Source organism: Trachypithecus francoisi, unplaced genomic scaffold, assembly GCF_009764315.1.
Source record: "Trachypithecus francoisi isolate TF-2019V2 unplaced genomic scaffold, Tfra_2.0 Lachesis_group8, whole genome shotgun sequence".
Classification (NCBI taxonomy): Eukaryota; Metazoa; Chordata; class Mammalia; order Primates; family Cercopithecidae; genus Trachypithecus; species Trachypithecus francoisi.
The window spans coordinates 56,543,944-56,563,628 of NW_022681473.1; the positions used below are offsets into that span (position 1 = coordinate 56,543,944).

General features: G+C 46.3%; 1 protein-coding gene and 1 long non-coding RNA gene across 13 annotated transcripts in view; one reads left to right on the forward strand and one right to left on the reverse strand.

Annotated features, from left to right (window-relative positions):
• Positions 1-19,685, forward strand: part of DENND2B (DENN domain containing 2B) — a 184,667-nt gene that overhangs the window by 96,282 nt on the left and 68,700 nt on the right. For 6 of the 12 annotated variants that reach the window (XR_004436005.1, XR_004436004.1, XM_033206348.1 and 3 more), the window contains exon 1: positions 9,081-9,151. The exons of 5 other annotated variants lie outside the window; for them this stretch is intronic. Coding sequence is in view for 4 of the 7 variants with exons in the window: in XM_033206348.1 (XP_033062239.1) it covers positions 9,087-9,151 (65 nt within the window). In the remaining 3 variants the exon portion in view is untranslated. Of the gene's footprint in view, positions 1-1,402; positions 1,629-9,080; positions 9,152-19,685 lie in introns of those variants that run through there. One more of the 12 variants, XM_033206355.1, reaches the window with a different exon arrangement.
• On the reverse strand, positions 6,947-9,080 carry LOC117080912. The gene is made up of 3 exons (XR_004436007.1): positions 8,703-9,080; positions 8,063-8,288; positions 6,947-7,052 (listed from the first exon to the last, which is right to left on the reverse strand). It is a non-coding gene; the product is annotated as an uncharacterized LOC117080912 (long non-coding RNA).

Here is a 19,685-nt window from a genome sequence, read left to right on the forward strand (position 1 = left end):
TAAACTGGAGAAAAATTTCAAAGAAGACGACATTGTTTCTTCATATTTGGCTATATTTGGCTCTTATTTGGTTAAAGAAGAAATGGCTCCAAGGACATCTTCCTCCTGGGTCCTGCTTCTGGCAGCTAGTCCTTGAGCCATGGGACTGTTATCTGGTCTGGTTGGAGCTGCTGAGATTTTGCATACTCCCTGCCAGGAACCGATGTCCTTGGGCCTCAGCTGGGGTGTGTCCCCAACCCAGCCATCTGGAAGGTCAGAGGAATTAGCCACTAGAATGTGCCCATTAGTGGCTTTGAGGGGTTACAACCTGTCAGTGGAATCTGAAGCCCGGGAACTGCCTCTCTCCCAGGGCTTTTCAGAATTGGAACAGCCTGACTGTTCTAGCACTGACTGCTCCCTTATTTGGACAGTAAATTTTCAGGGTGAGATTGGACTTCTCCTTTGTCTTGGGAGAGGTTTTTTTTTTTTTTTTTTAAGTATCTGACATTCTTGTCAGTGATTTTCAAGGAGATAACACGATGTCACAGCTATACCTTTCTTCACCTGATTTCTTTCCTTGGTCTCTAGTCCATCCACTTATAAGACCCAGATGGGGGCCAGGCACGGTGGCTTATGTCTGTAATCCCAGCACTTTGGGAGGTCAAGGCGGGCAGATCACTTGAGGTCAGGAGTTCGAAACCACCCTGGCCAACATGGTGAAACCCCGTTTCTATTGAAAATACAAAAATTAGCCGGGCATGTTGGTGGGCCCCTGTAATCCCGGCTACTCAGGAGGCTGAGGCAGGAGAATCGCATGAACCTGGGAGGTGGAAGTTGCGGTGAGCCAAGATCGCGCCATTACACTGCAGCCTAGGCAACAGAACGAGACTCTGTCTCAAAAAAAAGTGAAAATTTAAAAAAAAAATGAAAAAAAAAAAGACCTAGATGGGGTTCCTAGACTGCCCACTCAGCTCAGTCTCCCCAGAGAAGCAAGTAACACCATCATGTAGAAAAGAGGCAAGGTGGCTGAGGCTCTGGGGTTGGGCTTCAGGGCCTGGGGGCAACTTCCTGCCCAGCCTTGAGACATATGTCTTGGTTTTGGGGAACTTGCTGTGCCCCTTGACTTGTGGATTTGTAGTTTATCAGCCCAGCTTCATGTGGGGCCAGGATGGGGAGCAGGGCACAGCCAGGAGTTGGGGTGGTAGTGATGAGATGGTGGATGGTAGTGGTGCTACCAAAGGGGAAGAATCTTCTGTGACGATTTTGAGATTTCCTCTCTGTCAGAAGCCCAACTCTGTCAGCTTCTGGCATTCCTTCTGATGGATACCTGTAACCCTTAGGAAAGTCATTCAGCTAATGGCAGTGACATTGGATTCTAAGGAAAGCAGGAAGGAGAACATGTTTCTGTCAACAAAGGTGTGCTTTCACTAGTCAGAACTTGCTGTCAGGCAGCCTTCAGCCCTTCGGGTGATTACTGTGCTTTGGGATTAAAGTGTCCTGCTGTTTCTGGAACAGGCTGCTAGTCATAAAGACAGGTAGGGCTGAAGGGTAGAGGTAGGGTCCCCAGCTGTAGTTGTCAAGAACCCATCATGAAGGCTGACTGAGCGGAGAAACTGCTGCTGCCCAGAAGGAAAGCACTTTTAGCAGTGGTAAGTCCTTTGCATGCTCTATCTTACTTAATCTGCACAATAGCACTTCATGGTTGGAACTGTTGTCTCCATTTTACAGATGAGGAAACTGAAGCTTAGAAAGGATAAGCAATGTATCCAAAGCTTCACAGCTGGTAGAGGCAGAGTTTCATACCCAAATATCATGCTTTTCCCATTGTTTCTTACAGAGGAAACCATGATAAGCCATTATTTTTCATAAGTGTTACATTTTAGAATAGTTTCAGATTTACAGAACAGTTGCAAAGATAGTACAGAGAGTTCCCATAGATCCTGCAAGCCATTAAGTTTTTTTTTTTTTCTTCTCCTTTTCTGGTCCATTTTATGAGAATTCATTGGGGGTGGGGAACAGATTTGGAACGAGGACTTTTTTTCCAGAGATTCCAACTTGGTGATTTTTTTTCAGCAGGATCATTTGAGCGTCCATCAGACTGTATTATTTCTTCCCCAGTTCTGCTCCGCCTCAGCTCTGCTGGACTGGGCTGGGCCTGGCTTTGACATCTAGTTTCAGAATCAAATGCCCCACTTTCTGACTCTCTCTCAATAGGGTCAGATGGTAATTGGGTTTCAGAGAGTTAGGAAGGCAGGTAGGTGTGGGGAGGATCTTTAGCAGCTGGAGTTCTGGATACTCTTCTGTCTCCGATGGGGCTATGACAGGGGAGTGTTAATATTTTCAGTGAATGTTTAATGGCGTGGAGCCAGAGCCCTCCCGAGGGCCAGAGGCAACGTCTCTGCGGCGAGGCCTGTTTGCTTGGATGCCCTCTTGAGTCTGTCCTTGTATGGTGCCAGAGTGGCTCATGGTGGTCGCTGCTGTGGGCCCTGGCTGTGGTCTGCAGGCAGGCAGGTTGGCTGGCTGTAGGCAGGAGAATATCCCTAGGTAGCTGGTGTGCTTTGCTTTGGGTCCCAGGCACATTCTCCATTTAAGGGAAAGGGGTCTGCAATCTTCTTGGCTCTGGGTGTGAATGGGCTGGCCTGAAGTCTGTTCATGGCCTTTGCTGGATGTGCTTTTTCAATGAGATCATTCCAGAATTACATTCCTATGAAATTATATTTCACTGAAGATGTAAAGCTGGATTTGTGTAAAAGCACTGGCACTAAAACTCAGGGCTCAGAGCGGGGCAGAAATGAGAAGAGGGATAAACAGCTTTTCTTTAGAAGGAGGGGAAGGAAAGACAGAAAGAGAGAAAAAACAGTTGTTAAAGGATTTTGCATTGAAAACTGGTGTGCGGTAAGCATACCCAAGGAGTCGGGATTGCCACTCACCCCTGGAAAGGCAGGCTTGATGTTTGTTGTCCCAGCTGCCTCCCACCCTCAGGCGGTTTGGAGGGAGATGCCCTTGAGGCTTCAGTGTGTAAGGTTGCTGGAACGCTGGAGCTGCCCAGGTGTCTCCTGGTCATGGCACTCAAGGCCTATCCCTGCCTTTCTAGCCTCATTTTGCACCATCCCATATCTAATCTAATTTCTCTCTCTCTCTCTCTGTTTCCTTCTGTCTCGTGCACACACCCACTCTCACACTCATTCTACTATTAGTATGATACATTGCTACTCACAACACTTCTGACACCAAATGTGTGGGGTTTTTTCTCTTGCATTGGCCAGTTTGCCAAACTTGCTGGGCACCGACTGGGGTTTCTTACAATTTAATTCAATTTTGACACTACCTGCATAATCTCCACAGGTTAAGTAGGGACAAGACTGTTCCCACTTCAGATGCTAATCACAAGCTGAGCCACCCATACTTTTGACCAACTCACTGTAAAGTTGGAAGGATTGGTTCCCACAACGCCCTCCTCAGGTTTGGTAATTTGCTAGAATGGCTCACAGAACTCAGAAAAACAGTTGACTTACTATTAACCCTACTATTAGTATTATGTTACTATTAGTTTATTATTAAGGATATAACCCAGGAACAGCCAAATGGAAGAGATGCATAGGGCAAAGTTTTGGGAGGGTGTGTGTGTGTGTGTGTGTGGTGTGTGTGTGTGTGTATGTATATGTTCAGAGCTTCCATTCCCTCTCAGGGTGCACCACCCTCCCAGCACCTTGATGTGTTCACCAACCTGGGAGCTCTCTGAATTCAGAAGTTTCAGGTATTTATGGAGGTTTCACGACGTCAGCATGCCATGTTTTGAATGTCACCTCCAAAACTCATGTTGAAATCTGATTGCCATTGTGATGGTATTAAGAGGTAGGACCCTTCAGAGTGGTTGGGTCATGAGGGCCCAATTAATCATGAATGGATTAATGCCATCATTGCTAGAGTTCATTTCTGATAAAAACATGTCCGGCCCCTCCTGCCTTCTCTCTCTTTTGTGTGTGCTGTTGTGCCCTTCTGCCTTTCTGCTATGGGATGATGCAGCAAGAAGGCTGGCACCAGAGTCAGCCATCAGTCTTAAGACTTCCCAGCCTCTGGAACTGTAAGAAAGAAATCCCCACTTCATTAGCATAAATTCAGGTGTAGTAGAGGGACTTGTTATAAATCACAAAGTAGGCTTCTCTCACCCCCATCCCTTGGGAAATGCCAAGGGTTTTTGAAGCTGTGCCCAGAACTGGGAAGAAGGTGCTCTCTCTCTCTCTCTCTCTCCTCTCTCTCTCTCTCTCTCTCTCTGTGTATGTATGTGTGTGTGTATATATATATTCCTTATATATAGATATATATTCTTATTATATATATGGAATATGTGTATATATATTCCTTACCTCACAGTAACACACATGTGCACACACACAGCCCCTGCATGCTGGTAGTGTGAGACTGTACACCCCATACTCTATATGACTCTGCTTTGTATCCCTGTGTACACACTGTTACCCATAGCATGGAATGAATGTCCTTTTCTCCCCTTGTCTGCTGAGAGCACTCTAGTTGCTCTAAAACCCATTTTAGCTTTGCCTCCTCTGAAATCTTTTGTGCTGCCCGCTGACGGTTACTTTCTGGCACCTTCGTGCTGTCACCATTCCTTGTGCATCCCGCTGCTCCTGCACGTTTCATTTGATAAGTTTTCAAGGAAAAGCCTCTAGTACGGGGCTTAGTAAAGGGTAGGTGCTTGTGAAATGATTGTTGAAGAAAGAAACTAAATGAATGAAGAGCTGGATCTAAGTGAAGGTCATGTACTGCAGGCAGGGCAAACTACAGAAAGGTGTCTAACATGGCATAAGTGCCATCAGAGAGGCTAGGAGATGAGTGTCAGACTGGCAGAAAAGGTGGGGTGTGTGTACTTCCCTGTGCACACAAGTGTGGAATCGTTCGTGGAGTGGCAAGATAGTCTGTGCAGTGGTGCACACCTGTCATCCCATCTACTTGGGAAGGCTGAGGCAGGAGGATCATTTTAACCAGGAGTTCAGGGCTGCAGTAGCTATAATGATGCACCTGCACTCCAGCCTCGGTGACAGAGTAAGACCCTGCTTATAAAAAGATTTTTAAAATAAATTAGAAAAAAAAAAAAAAAAAGAAAGAAAGCCCAGTGAGTTCTGGGTTCCATAGACTGACTACAGGGATTAGGTCTGGACTCACGCAAGGTGAGATGAAACTACTTTCTGAGCAGTCTTTGCAAAACGACAGCAGGATAGAAGGAAAAGAGCTGTAGCTTTGGAATTGAGGATTCTGGGTGGTGGTGATTATACTGTTAATAATGATAACATAGTCCTAACTATGAGCCGGACAGTATACCAGGCACTTTACATATGTTAATTCATTTATCCTTACAATGTCTCTGTGAAGTAATGACTACTAATTGTTGATTTATGGAGATTGCAGAGCAATTCTGGACCTGGTTCTGCTCTTACTAATTGAGTGAACTGAGGGCAAGACGCTTAGCCCTACTGAGCCCCAGCCTCCTCTTTTGTGAAACGGAGAAGATACTTTTTGCATTTAATCTTCTTGGGCTTATTGGTAGAAAGTGTTTTTGAAAAGTATACTCTAAAGTACTTTGCATTGAGGAAGAAGGGAAACTTGCAAAGTAATTGTAGTTTAGATACTGGGCTCATACTTAATGCAGATGCTGCTCTGAGCATGGGCCACATTTGCACTTCACAGATATACAAGGTGGGCTACTGGCAATCTCTTTGATTAAATGCCTGGATTTGAGCCGCTGTTAAAAAAAAAAAAAAAAAGAAGAAGACTTTTTTTGCCCCTTTCTTTCTTTTTTATGTTTTGTGGAGATGGAGCCTCACTATGTTACCCAGGCTGGTCTTGAACTCCTGGGTTCAGGTGATCCTGCCTGCCTCGGCCTCCCACAGTGCTGAGACTACAGTCATGAGCTACTGCACTTGGCCCAAGAAATGAGTTTTATTGGAGCCAAATGTATATGTGAAACGTCATAAGGGACAGATTTTTTTGTGCTAAACCAGCCCTTCTTCCCCAGCCAGGGAAATAGTGGTAAAGCTGGGCGGTAGGCATTTGCATGGGGAAGGATTAGCATCAGTGTGGGCCCACTGCAGCAGGTGGCAAAAAGGCTGGCTCAGAGCAGAGGCATAGCCGCTGACTGCAGGGTCCCATGAGCAGGGGGTGTGTGACCTCTTTTTTCTAAGATGAGACACTTACGGGAGTTTTTAGAACCACCGGGTGTGGTGGTTCACACCTGTAATCTCAGCACTTTGGGAGGCCGAGGCGGGCAGATCACTTGAGGTCAGGAGTTCGAGACCAGCCTGGTCAACATGGTGAAACCGTGTTACTACTAAAAATACAAAAATTGGACGGGAGTGGTGGTATGTGCCTGTAATCCCAGCTACTCAGGAGGCTGAGGCACGAGAATCACGTGAACCTGGGAAGCAGAGGTTGTGGGGAGCTGAGATTGTGCCACTGCACTCCAGCCTGGGTGACAAAATGAGACTCTGTCTCAAAAAAAAAAAAAAAAAAAAAAAGAAGTTGCTTTACATTGCTGTTACCTTGGCAACGGAGACTGTGTCCCTCAAAGTGGTCCTCTGCTGGCACTAGATACACAAATGTGTCAGCACTTGGGCTTGGCAGGCATTGCTGAGCCAGGCAGTGAGTGATAAGGGGGATAAAGGGGACATAGGGGGAGTGCCTCCAAGAGCTGCAAGGAGGGGCAGTGTGGCCCTTCTAAGCCACATTTCTACAGTAGTCTCTGGAGCTTCTTCGAGCCAAGTGGCTTCCTCCATGAGGTTGTAGCTCACAGTGCCTGCAGGCCTGAGGGTTGCCTGGATTGACCATGATGCCTGAGTGTATAATTATAGGTCACTGAACAGAAACCCTAGTCAGCTACATCCCTCAAAAATGCCTAATTGTAGGCTACAAATATGAAAATATACAAGAGCTTAGAAACATGTCATACCTCATTACAGAGAGCGATGGCATGAGTCAGCTGTGATGTGGGTGGCTTTAGTGTGCTTGGTGAGCATGCTGGCAGGTCCAGAAGAGGGCAGGAGGCACATTCCCCAAGCTTCCTGCAGGGAGATTGAGGACTTTGGGAAAAGGGGGAAGTATAAGCTGTGACCATAGCCTAGCCTGCTAGTCATACCTGCAGTTACACAGTTAAAGGGGTCTGCTCACCTGATGGTAGATTGATTCCTGTTTGGGAATTGTTTCCTGACCAGTTTACAAACCACATTAGAAAATAGCACATTTGGCCAGGCACGGTTGCTCACACCTGTAATGCCAGCGTTTTGGGAGGCAGGAGGATCATTTAAGGCCAGGAGTTTGAGACCAGCCTGGGCAAAATAGCAAAACCCCTATCTCTACAAAAAATTAAAAAACTTAGCTGGCTGTGGTGGCACGCACCTGTAGTCCCAGCTACTCTGGAGGCTGAGGCAAGAGGATCACTTGAGCCCAAGTTTGAGGCTGCAGTGAGCTATTATTGTGTCACTGCACTCCAGCCTGGGAGACAGAGCAAGACCTAGTCTCTCAATAATAAATAAATAAATAAATACATACATACATACATACATACATACATACATACTGCTTGAGGGAAATGAGGTCATATATAATACCGTATGTTACCTAACTGGGCCATACAGATTTTATTGCTGGGTTGAGGGAGCCCACTTTGTCTCTGGGTGGGGAGGGGTACTTGAATAAGGGCCCAGCCGGTTGCTCTGGTCTGGTCTGGCAGTGCTTTCTCACCCAGAGGCCTCTCCCAGCTCAGAAAGAAGCAACAGCTCGATCTAGATCTCTTTCTTTTGTCCCTCCCTGCCCTCCCAACTCCCCTTGGTGTAGATGAGTCTACACACACCCTTGCTGCCAGTGGCTTGCCATTCCTTTTCTGAGTCACCGCCCTTCATTACCAGATCTCTAGTGGTAATAGTAGAAGGGAGGGTTAATCTTTCGCCCTTAGGGTACTCTTTCCTCCCAGTTTTAAACTTTTTAGTCAACTCTACGAATGTAGGAATCTTAGTATTGAAAGCGACCTTAGGTGCCACCCATGCCCATCTCAAAGGCAAGGGAATGGACTAACCTTATCTGCCTTTACTGTGGTATTCCCAGCATGTAACTGAGTGGAGTGTGGTAGGGGGTGCAAAAATACTTGCGGAATGAGTGAGTCCCTGTAAATAGCAGCAGCTTCACAAGACCATTGTCATTGCCCCGTTTGTTCATTTTTTTGACGAATATTATGTGCCAGTTCCTTTTAAGTTCTGGAATACTGTGATGAACAACACAGTCCTTGTCCTCTGGAACATATTCTGTAAATTGAGAAATAAGGAATTAAAAAGAATTTGTAGTCTCCAAATGGAATTTAAGAATTAAAACTTCTTCCTCATTTTGGCCTCTCTGGGTCTCTCATTTTCTGAGGTCTCTTTGGGGGACCCTAGAAAACACATCTAATCCCTTTTTCACACGAGAGCCTTTCCGGATTCCCAAGCCAGCGATCAGCCTGCCCGCTCACAGCCTTCTCTTCTCCAGGTAAACCTCAGTTCCTTCCGCCATTTCTTCTGCGACATGCTTCATTTCTGAGTGCCCTCTCCATCCTGCCCACTGTCCTTAGCATGCAGTCCAAACTGACAGTCTGTCCCTCGGCCAGTTTGGAGTCCACAACAGAATACCACCTCCTACACATTCATTTCCAGGGAGCGTTCCGGCCTGGAGCCTCTCCTTACTCTGGGATCAGGCGATAGGTGAGGGAAAGAGAAGGTCCTGCCTGGACTTGGCCAGACTGAGAGCATCTTCATATTTGGCCAATCCTGGAATTCGAAATTCTTTTCTTTTGTCTCTTCCCTGCCTCCCCACCATCCTTCCCTTGGTATAGACGAATCTACACACAGCCTTGCTGCCAGAGGCTTGCCTTTCCTTTTCTGAGTCACTGCCCTTCATTATCAGGGAAATTAGCATGAAAAAGCGAATTGCAGTTCTATAACTGTATTCTTGTCCTCTGTCACATTCTCCACCCCAGCACCCCCACCTAAAATGACAAAAGTTGAGTCCTGTGACATCACAACAGTTGGCTATTGTGTCAACAACTGTGATGTCACCAACACAGGATTATGACTTCAAGGAAGAATGGAGGGAAGGAGTATAGCTGGCAAGAAACCCCATGGGAAAAAAGAAGGTATTTTCATGCAGGTCTTCACCCAGAAAGCCTGAGTTGACCTTCCAGTGGATGGTCTGTCAGTGGAAGCCCTCTCCTTGGTTCCCATCGCTCCCTGTCTCTTTGGATTAATGATTTGGCTTGTGGACATTGCCCGAGTCTGAGCGAGCGTGGAAGGCCCCTGCTGGCCAGCAGGCTTCTGGGCTGGCTTTGGGTTTTATTCATGAGGTTGGAGCTGAGTAGAGCTTTTCAGGGAGGGAGTTCAGAGGGGAGCCTGGGAGCCTAGGCTGAGGCTGATGCGGGTGTGCAGACGCCTGGGCTGAGGGATAACTGGTGTGCAGGCACTGCCGTGTGGGCAGAGGGGGTGTTCTACCAGCCACTCTGGGAAGCCTGAGTGTGCTGCCACAGGCCTGAATGTTGACTCCTGCCCACTTCTGGGGCTGGGTTGGGCCTGCCCTGGGAACTCCTCTTGGCTCCATGAACAGAGACTTAAAAACACCTGCTGCAGAGACTCGCAGACTCTCTTAGTTCATGGGCCTTAGTGTTTCAGTAATTTTTTTTTTTTTACAGTGTTCATAGCCGAAAAGAAATACTTAAGTTTTCTTTTTTAAGTAGGTTTGTTTGTTTGTTTGTTTGTTTTTGTATGAAGTCTCACTCTGTCGCCCAGGCTGGAGTGCAATTGGCTCACTGCAACCTCCGCCTCCTGGGTTCAAGTGATCCTCCTGCCTCAGCCTCCCTAGTAGCTGGGACTACAGGTAAGCACCACCACTCCTGGCTAATTTTTTTGTATTTTTAGTAAAGATAGGGTTTCATCATGTTGGCCAGGCTGATCTCAAACTCCTGACCTCAGGTAATCTACCCGCCTTGGCCTCCCAAAGTACTGGGATTACAGGGGTGAGCCACCATGCCTGGCCTTAAGTAGGTTTAAACAATTAAGTATTTATATCCCAACATCTGAGTAGCCATCTGAAAAAAAATGATATACAGAAATTGAAAGGAAAAATATTTATATTCCATTCTTAAATAACCACAATTACTTACTAATGGAATGTACTAGGTACAGCATAGCATATCAGACCTTGGAACCAGATTGATTAGTGCCATCCTTATTTCCTGTTCCACATGGCTTTTCACATGGTACTTGCTTTTTATCACAGCAACTGCTGAAAACCCAGCCTCAGAAAGAAATGACGTCATCAAAAAGAATGTAATGCAGTCTGTTGTTGAAGCTGTGAACTCATGGGGTGTTCAACAAATGTTGAGTGTTGCTCTGTTTCCCTCAAAAATTTAAAATATTTAGCAGCATCCCTGTAAGTTCATCATGGTGCTCTGGGGCACCTCAGCACACAGTCTGAGAAGCACAGACCTGAAACTGCCAAGTAGCACTTGCTCTGTTTAAAGGAGGAAGAAGAGGCAAGTTCTGTCGTCATCATGGCCTTTAAAGGAGTTGGGCAGGTGGATGGACAGACTGTCTTTCTCTGCAGTCTCAGCTCCAGCAGACTGCCTTGTTAGGGGGAAGGTTTTCGTTTGACCAGGGTCTGTGTGTGTGAATCCCTTTCCCTAGGTGGGGAAGAATGATGATAGGCATCTCTTATGCTTCTTTGTTGTTGACTCAGGGCCCTCTGAACTAGATGGCTTAAAGAAAAATGGGATTTTTGACAACCTGAATTCAGGGGCCAGTCATTGGACCTTCTGCTAATATCCTTTTCTAATATTTTTTTTTATATTTTATTTTTTGAGACAGAGTCTCACTCTGTCACCCAGGCTGGAGTACAATGGTGCGATCTCAGCTCACTGCAACCTCTGCCTCCCACATTCAAGCAATTCTCCTGCCTCAGCCTCCCAAGTAGCTGGGATTACAGGTGCCCCACCATGCCCAGCTAATTTTTGTAGTTTTAGTAGAGATGGGGCTTCACCATGTTGGTCAGGCTGGTCTCGAACTCCTGACCTCCCAAAGTGCTGAGATTACTGGTATGAGCCACCATGCCCCGCCTCTTTTCTAATTCTTTATCCAGATAGAGTGGGGCTGCAGGGGTGTACTTGGGATGGAGGGTGGCTTCCTGCCACAAGATGTGACAGAGCCCAAAGGACTAATGTATTCTGGTGTCACTTCTAGAGCCTCATGCCAACCTTTCCAGACTCTGGGTTCTGCTACTTATGAAACGCTAGGCAAATTACTTAACCTTTCAGCCTCAGCTTCTTCATCCATAAAATAGAGATAATGGCATCTATTTCATGTAGTTGTAACTAAGATTACACAAGCTAAATACATGCATAGAACCAGCAGAGCCTGGCTATATAAGTGTGCGTTCTTCTCCTACTTCCAAATTTGAGGAAAAAGAGGCTTTCCTCCAAAAGCAAATTGAGCCCTAATGATCTAAGATCTGCAGTTCCACAGTTACCCTCTACTGCTTCTTTTTTCCTTTTTTTTTTTTTTTGAGACTGATTCTCCCTCTATTGCCCAGGCTGGAGTGCAGTGGCGCCATCTTGGCTCACTGCAACCTCCACCTCCCGGGTTCAAGTGATTCTCGTGCCTCAACCTCCTGAGTAGCTGGGATTTCAGGCACCTGCCTTCATGCCCAGCCAATTTTTGTATTTTTAGTAGAGACAGGGGTTTCACTATGTTGGCCAGGCTGGTCTCGAACTTCTGACCTCAAGTGATCCACCCACCTCGGCCTCCCAAACTGCTGGGATTCCAGGCTTGAGCCACCGCACCTGGCCTCTCTACTGCTTCTTAATAACTTCGCTCTGTGGATCTAATTTTCCCAAATCTGCTGAGCTCTGTATCCTGCTTGCTATATTAAAACTTTTTTTTTTTTTTTTTTTTTTTTGAGGCGGAGTCTCGCTCTGTCGCCTGGACTGGAGTGCAGTGGCGGGATCTCAGCTCACTGCAAGCTCCGCCTCCCGGGTTTACGCCATTCTCCTGCCTCAACCTCCCGAGTAGCTGGGACTACAGGCGCCCGCCACCTCACCCGGCTAGTTTTTGTATTTTTAGTAGAGACGGGGTTTCACCGTGTTAACCAGGATGGTCTCGATCTCCTGACCTCGTGATCCGCCCGTCTCGGCCTCCCAAAGTGCTGGGATTACAGGCTTGAGCCACCGCGCCCGGCAATTAAAACTTTTTAATGAAGTATATCATACAACACGAACATATACATGTATCCAAGTCAACAAATTTTTACAGCTGAACCCATGTAACCAACACTCAGATCAAGAAACAGACTATTATCAATATCCCAGAATCTCCCTCCAGTCTTCCTGACTTCTAATAGCATAGATTTATTTTGGGGTTTTATTGTTTTCTATAAATAGGCTCATCTAGTATGTATTTTTGGTTTCTGGCTCTTTTATTCAGAATAATGGAGATATTTATCCATGTTGTGTGTAGCTGTAGATGTTCATTCTCGTTGCTGTATAGTAATCATTATGTAAAATACCAAAATTTACCTTCTCTTCTGATTATGAGCATTTGAGTTTTTAGTTTATAGCCATTATGAATGGTGTTGTTATGCACATTCTCATACTTGTCTTTTAATACACATGTGTAAGCATTTCTGATGGGTATAAAACTAAGAAAGGAATTGCTGGGTCACGGGGTATACCTATATTTAGCTTTAGTTGTAATACCTAGCGTTATTCCAAAGTGGTAGTATTGATTTACACTTCCTCTGTTAGTGTTTGAGAATTCCAGTTGTTTCACATCCTTGCCAACAGTAGGTATTTCTTTTTCATTTTATCCATTCCAGTGGGTATGTTAATAGTATCACATCTCAGTTATAATTTGCATTTTGTTGATGACTAATGAAGTTGGATACCTTTTCATATATCTCTTCACAGTTTGGGTATCCTCTCTGGTGAAGTATCTGTTCTATTCTTTTGCCATTTTTCTTTTGAGTTGGTTTTTATTTATTTGTAGAAGTTCCTCATATATTCTGGATATGAGTTCTTGGTTGGATGGTCTACTGAGCATATTGTCTTATACTCTGTAGGTTTGCTTTTCACTCTCTTTAGGGCATTTGTTAAATGAACAAAGTTCTTATTTAATGTAGTCTAATTTGTCAGTGTTTTTCATTATGGTTATCACTTTTTGTTTCCTTCTAAGAAATTTCTACTTGCTGCAAGATCTTGGCTTTTGCTCATGGTTTTTCTTCTACTTGTTTTTTCTTCTGCCTTTATCTCTTCCAATCCTGCAAGACTCAGCCCAGTGTAATTTCCTGTCTCCTCTAGAAATCCTCCCCAGCATCCATCCTTCCACCTGATTAGATGCCTTTCTCCTCTCTCCCAGAGCTCTGTGTTCATACTTCTATCACAGCTCTTATTACATTGTACCAGAATCTTTACTTAATCCATCTCAGACAGGGTGGGGAGCTGCTCAAGGGCAAGGACCAGAGCATAGCACAGCAGCATGGGGGCCTGGCTGGGAAGATCCCCTCAAGGGGTTCCAGTAAATAGGTAAATGAAATGCCCTCACCTCTCTCTTTCTTTAGTTTTCCTGTACTACTTCCCAGCCTTTCTTAACCTGTGTCTTCTTTTAATGAACATAAACATCTTTCACACTCTGGGGAGGGGGGCGGTGGTGCTCTAGATTGAGAGTCAATTACATTACAGTGTTTCAGGGAGGGCTGATCAGCAGTGTCCAAAACAGTAGACATCAGGAAAGGAAGGTGCTGGAATTCATTAAGCCCAGAGAAAGTACCTTTGCAGTGTATAATAGGAAAGCCATTATTATTATTATTTTTTGTTGCAATGGAGTTTCACTCTTGTTGCCTAGGCTTGAGTGCAATGGCACGATCTTGGCTCACCACAACCTCTGCTTCCTGGGTTCAAGCGATTCTCCTGCCTCAGCCTCCCGAGTAGCTGGGATTACAGGCATGCGCCACCATGCCTGGCTATATTTTGTATTTTTAGTAGAGATGAGATTTCTCTATGTTGGTCAGACTGGTCTCAAACTCCCGACCTCAGGTGATCCACCCGCCTCGGCCTCCCAAAGTGCTGGGATTACAGGCATGAGCCACTGGGCCCGGTCTTATAAGCTTTTCAGAGAGCAATTTTAATTGAGTTATTGGGCTGAAGCCACTCGTGCCCAGAATCGTTTGGGTTTTCACAGGGGGAGGACCCCTTTGGAAAATTCTGAGTGGTTGTGGTTGCTGTAAGTGGGTTAGACCCTTCACTGGGAAGGCCAGAGGGGACTAGAGATGGGCCTGGACTGTGGAGCCCAACCGCTGTTCACCCTATCTGGGGAAGGCTGTTCTAGTTACAGAGTACAGCAGGTGTAAAGGCCCTGGAGTAGGAACTCATCTGGTGTGTTTGAGCGCATGGTAAGCGGACAGTGTGGCTGGAGTGGAGAGAGTGAGGGAGAAAGAATAGTTGAAATGGGGCCAGAGATATAAAAGGGACACAGACAATGGAAGGCTTTATAAGTCATTGTAAAGATTTGGGCTTTTACTTTTAGTAATGGGAGCTATGGTTTTGAGAGTTTTGAATAGATGGGTTGACAGGAACCATGATGCTGGTAGGGAGTACATGTGATGGGTGTAGCTCATTGAGGATCTGTTCTTAGTGAAATCGGAAGCAGAGGCAGCTAAAAGAGTGAGGATGAGGGAGGAGGTGTTGAAGCTGAGAGCTGGAGGGAAAGCTAAACCCCAGCCCAGAGACTTCCGGTACCACTGGGCTCTGAGTACCCACTGTTCTTTGTAAATGGCTTCTCATTGGTCTTTGTGTTCTCATTATAGAGGTGGGGTAGTCCCCCTAAACTATCTGTGGTAAAACGGAGGTATTAGGATTTTACCCAGTGCTTTTAGCCTTTATTATTTCCCAGCCTTCCTTGGAGAAGGTGCAGCTTGTGGATGGTAAGTTTCTTCTAGAGCAGAGGAGGCATCTTGCCATCAGTCATGTTGAGCTTAGCTAGACCAGAGAGTGTGGGAAGGGTGAGAAGGAGGTCAAGACTTAGAGTCAGGAAGAAGTTGACACTTGAACTGGATATTTAAGAAAGAATGCAGGGCAAGGGACACTGAAGATCAAAGGAATTAGTTGAACAAAACTTGGCGGCATGAACATTCCTGGCATGTGCAGGAAATGTCATCCAGTGAGATGTGGCTGGCCAGAGCGAAGGTGCTGCTGTGAGATAGGACTGTGGCCTCTGGATCGTCGCAATTGCAGGACCCACCATGTTCTCCTTGCCAGAGCGAAAGAGGGCAGTGTTTGGTCCCCAGGAGCAGGGTTTTTGTGGATCAGGCTTCCAATCTGCCTTCTTTTTCCAAGTGGTGACAAGACATTGGGCAGAGTAGGTGCCATAGTCTTGAAAGAGCTAGGATAAGCCACTTGCTGAGAGGCTGAGTTTCCAGAATGGCAGAAACAGCCATGTCTAGGTTTTTAAAACTATGTGAGAAACAACCAGATTTCCTTTGGCCTGGAATTGCCTAACAAGCCCTCACTCCAATTCAGGCTTTCAGGAAGTGTTTAAACCCAGCTTTCGACTTCTGCAGGATCTGCACTGAAGTGGAGAAGGACCATCTGGCAGGAAAAGGGACTGAAATATGGTTGAGGTTGGAAAAGCAGACTTAAAGGGCTTTCTTTGAGGAGGAGGGTTGGGAAAGAGGATGTGGGAATGATAAGTGGACAATGAAGAGATGGAAAAAGTTCTTTTTTTCTGATTATTATGCAACAACAGAAAAATCATCTTTTCCTGTGGCTAGCTGAGGGAGATTTCAGCCTCACGGGTACCTGTAAAACACCCATCTATCCTCTGACCTCCCAGCAAAACAAATGTTGGTTCCTCTCCACTTGACCAGGCTCGCTATCCCCACTACATTTTTACTTGAAGGGCTTTCTGGACCTGGGGCTGAAATGGAAAAGATCTAAGGTGTGACGTGTATAGAAGTAGTGAAGGAGAAAAGGTTTACTGTTTTGTAGGGAATGGGACAGTCTTGAGAAAATCCTTCCTGGCACTCTTTTCTTTTTTTATAAAGACAGGGTCTCACACTGTCACCCAGGCTGGAGTGCAGGGTCATGATTATAGTTCACTGCAGCCTTGGACTCTTGGGCTCAAGTTGATCCTCCCACCTCAGGCTCCAAAGTAGCTGGGGCTATAGGTGTGCATCACCACACCGTGCTAATTTTTTATTTTTAGTGAAGACAGGGTCTCACTTGTTTCCTAGGCTGATCTTGAACTCCTGGGCTCAAACAGTACTCCTGCCTCTGCCTCCCAAAGTGCTGGGATTACAGGTGAAAGCTCACATTTTTGAGAACCTTGGTTTGGGTACTTACAAGGAACTTAATCTAAGGTTACTGAAGCTTGCGGTGGCTCTGGGTTTTGTGTGCAGGTCGGGGGAAGGGAGAGAATGGAGGCAGCATCAAGAAGATAGAAGGAAAGGGGCCATAGCTTTTTCTCAGGTTTTTTCTTAGTCTGTTTCTAGGAGCCCTTTTATCCCTTTGAGAACCAGGCAAGTGGTCGATCAGTTGGGAGGTTAGGCAGGGAGGGTCTGTGCCTTTTGCTTACAGCATTGGTGGGCTTTGCTTATAGCTCTTTCTAGGAAGCAGGGGAGCTTTTCCACAGGAATTTTCCTCGCTGCTTCAGGAAGAACAGGGGCTAATGGGAGGATCCAGAAGACGCAAGTGCCGAGGGTGAGGTCTAAGTCTCATGCGGAGAAGGATCATCCTGATTTAGTTGCATTTGTTAAGCTCCTTAGAATCTGAGGGCCAGTATTGGTTGCTGAGACTCTTGGCAGCCCTCCTCTGGGGAGCTGCCAGTCTGTTCCTCATGTCCTTGGCCAGGGCCCATGGATGAGGAAAGGTGCAGGAAGGAGTTGGCAAGAAGGTAAAGAGGGTCTGAGGAGGTGTTTGCTGGGCAGGATGAGTAAGCAGGTTGGCCCCGGGGCAGTCAGATGACACCTGCACACTGTAGGGTCACTGTACTGTCATTGTACTGCTGGCCCTCTCCTGGCTCTCACCATGTTCTCAGAACACACATAAGAGCTCTGTTCCAGTTCCCAACTTCTCTGTCCCTTTAGGCCACTGCCTTAACTTTGACTTCCATGTGAGCAGAATTGCTTAGGAGAGTAGTGGAACATAGATGTAGCAGAAATTCTCTCCTGTGGTTGAGAGGTTTCCTATTTTCGGGCATCTTGACTTCTTACCTCGGCTATAAAGCAGAGTGCTGAGCAATGTTTACGTTTCCTCTCAGTGGCAACATTAACCTCAGCAGAATGGGAGGCTTTCCTCCAAATGCTTGCCATTTCTTCCTGTTTGCTCAGGGCTCAGCTGTCTCCTGCTTCAAGAGCAAGGCATACTGTCACATCCACAGTTATGCCTGCAGAAAAGTCTCAGACAGACATTTAGAAATGTCACCTAAACAAGGACAGATAGGCTTTTTGCTCTAGGATAGGAACGTTCATTCTTAGAGGTGGGGCACGCCTCAGAAAGAGCTCCCTTCAGAGACTGACCTCTCATCAGTCCCTTCCTGGACCTTTGAGAGAGCCTCTGTGGATAAGGTGATGGGACTGGGTCAGAGGGAGAAGGAGCACTTAGGATGCTAGAGAGAGTTGCCTGGTGAAGGCTGGACTGAGCAAAAGCTGTCAGCCTTCCAGAAGGTCTTTCTTCCTGTGGCAGTGAGGGGAATTGATGGAGGTTTCAAGCAGTCAGGAGGCTTTGCCCTGCACTGCTCCTGCCCAGCCGTCCAGTAGGTTTTGTGTGGCTGTTCCCAATGCCATGCCTCCTAACCCTTCCAGCTGGGACGCAGGCTGGAGAGCTGCGACACTTACCTGCTGATTGGGAGGTCAGGTTGGAGCTGAGTGGACCAGGTGGAGGCCATGGATGAGGAGGCACAGCACTGCAATGGAGGGAGCCCGCTGCATCTAACTGGGTCACTTGTGCTCAGCTCTGGCCAACTGTTGTCGTACAGGAGAGCACACAGTGATGGCAAATTTTCTCATTTTTCTTTTTTTTTTTTTTTGAGACGGAGTCTGGCTCTGTCGCCCAGGCTGGAGTGCAGTGGCTGAATCTCAGCTGACTGCAAGCTCTGCCTCCCGGGTTCCCGCCATTCTCCTGCCTCAGCCTCCCAAGTAGCTGGGACTACAGGTGCTGCCACCAGGCCCGGCTAGTTTTTTGTATTTTTAGTAGAGACGGGGTTTCACTGGGTTAGCCAGGATGGTCTCGATCTCCTGACCTCGTGATCCGCCCATCTCAGCCTCCCAAAGTGCTGGGATTACAGGCTTGAGCCACCGTGCCCAGCTTCATTTTTCAAAAGGAACTAGAATCTGAATTTTTCTTTCTATTCACCTGCTTTCTTAAGCTTCACAACTAATTCAAATTATTTAAAAATAAAAGGAAGGCCAAATGAGACATGTTTTTGCTTCTGCAGACTGCAAGTATATGACTTCTGATATAAACTCTTTTTCCCAGGAGTTTAGAAATGAGGAGAAAGCAAGCAAAGGGATCAGGGTGGTTGGCAGGAAGAGTACTTTTAAAATATAGGAAGACAGAGCACACCTGGAGACTGAGGAAATGGCTTAGATGAGCCATTGGAAATGCTTTCACTGGATCCCATGGTGTGCACATTCCTTTGTGGTTGACGGCCAGTGGTTCTCTGTGTGGTGGAAGAAGCTAATGGGATGGGGGGAGGAGGAAGAAGGGCTGAGTGCCCATCTTTTAGTTGCACATAGCTAGGCTGATTCTTGGGTGAGTCGTGACCCCACTAAGTCCCTAGAGAACATGCTGTGGGACACACATTTTTGCACTTAAGGGCATATAAGCTTGGTTTAAAGCACTTACTAAAATGCAGATTCCTAGGCCCCAGCCCCACAGATTCCCGTTCAGCAGGTGGGGCCTGGGACTCTGCATTTTAAAGCACCCCATCAATGTTAAAGAAAGTAAGTGGACAGTGGAGTGAGACAGAGCTGGGTCTACATTCCTGCTCTATTCCTTCACTAGGTGAGTAACCTTGGTCCAGTCATTTAATTTCTCTGAATTTAAATTTCCTGATCAGAAAAAAAAGAGACTGTACTATCACTACTTTGTAGAATGGTGAGAACTAAATTAGAAGACAGTTGCAGGCAGTACAGGGTCCTGGCCCAGAGCTGGGGCACTGGTGCAGGCCACCTGGGCATAAATCCTTGCCTTGCCCCTTTTTAGCCGTGTGACTTGGAGCAAGCTAGTTAACTGCTCTCTTTCTTGGTTTCCTTGGTAAAGTGTAACTAACCCTGTGAAATATTAATAGTACCCATCTCACAGGGTTGTTAAAGGGTTAAATGACTTACTATACATGAAGTGCTTGTAACTTTAGCTGTTATAATTACGTGTATAAAAAGTCCAGCAGTGTGTCTCATAGTAAATGCTCTTTTGCTTTTCCTTAGGTCCCCTTACTGTGGGTAACAGATTAAGGCTTAATTCAAATATCACCTCCTGATGAGGCCTTCCTGGAGTCCACTTTTTACTTTCTCATCTCCCTTCACATTGAACTTCTCCAGGGCAGGGACTGTGTCTTTCCATTTTAATATCCCAGTACCTTGTACAGTGCCTGACATAGGGTCAGTGAATGGCATGATAGTACTAGGGAGTC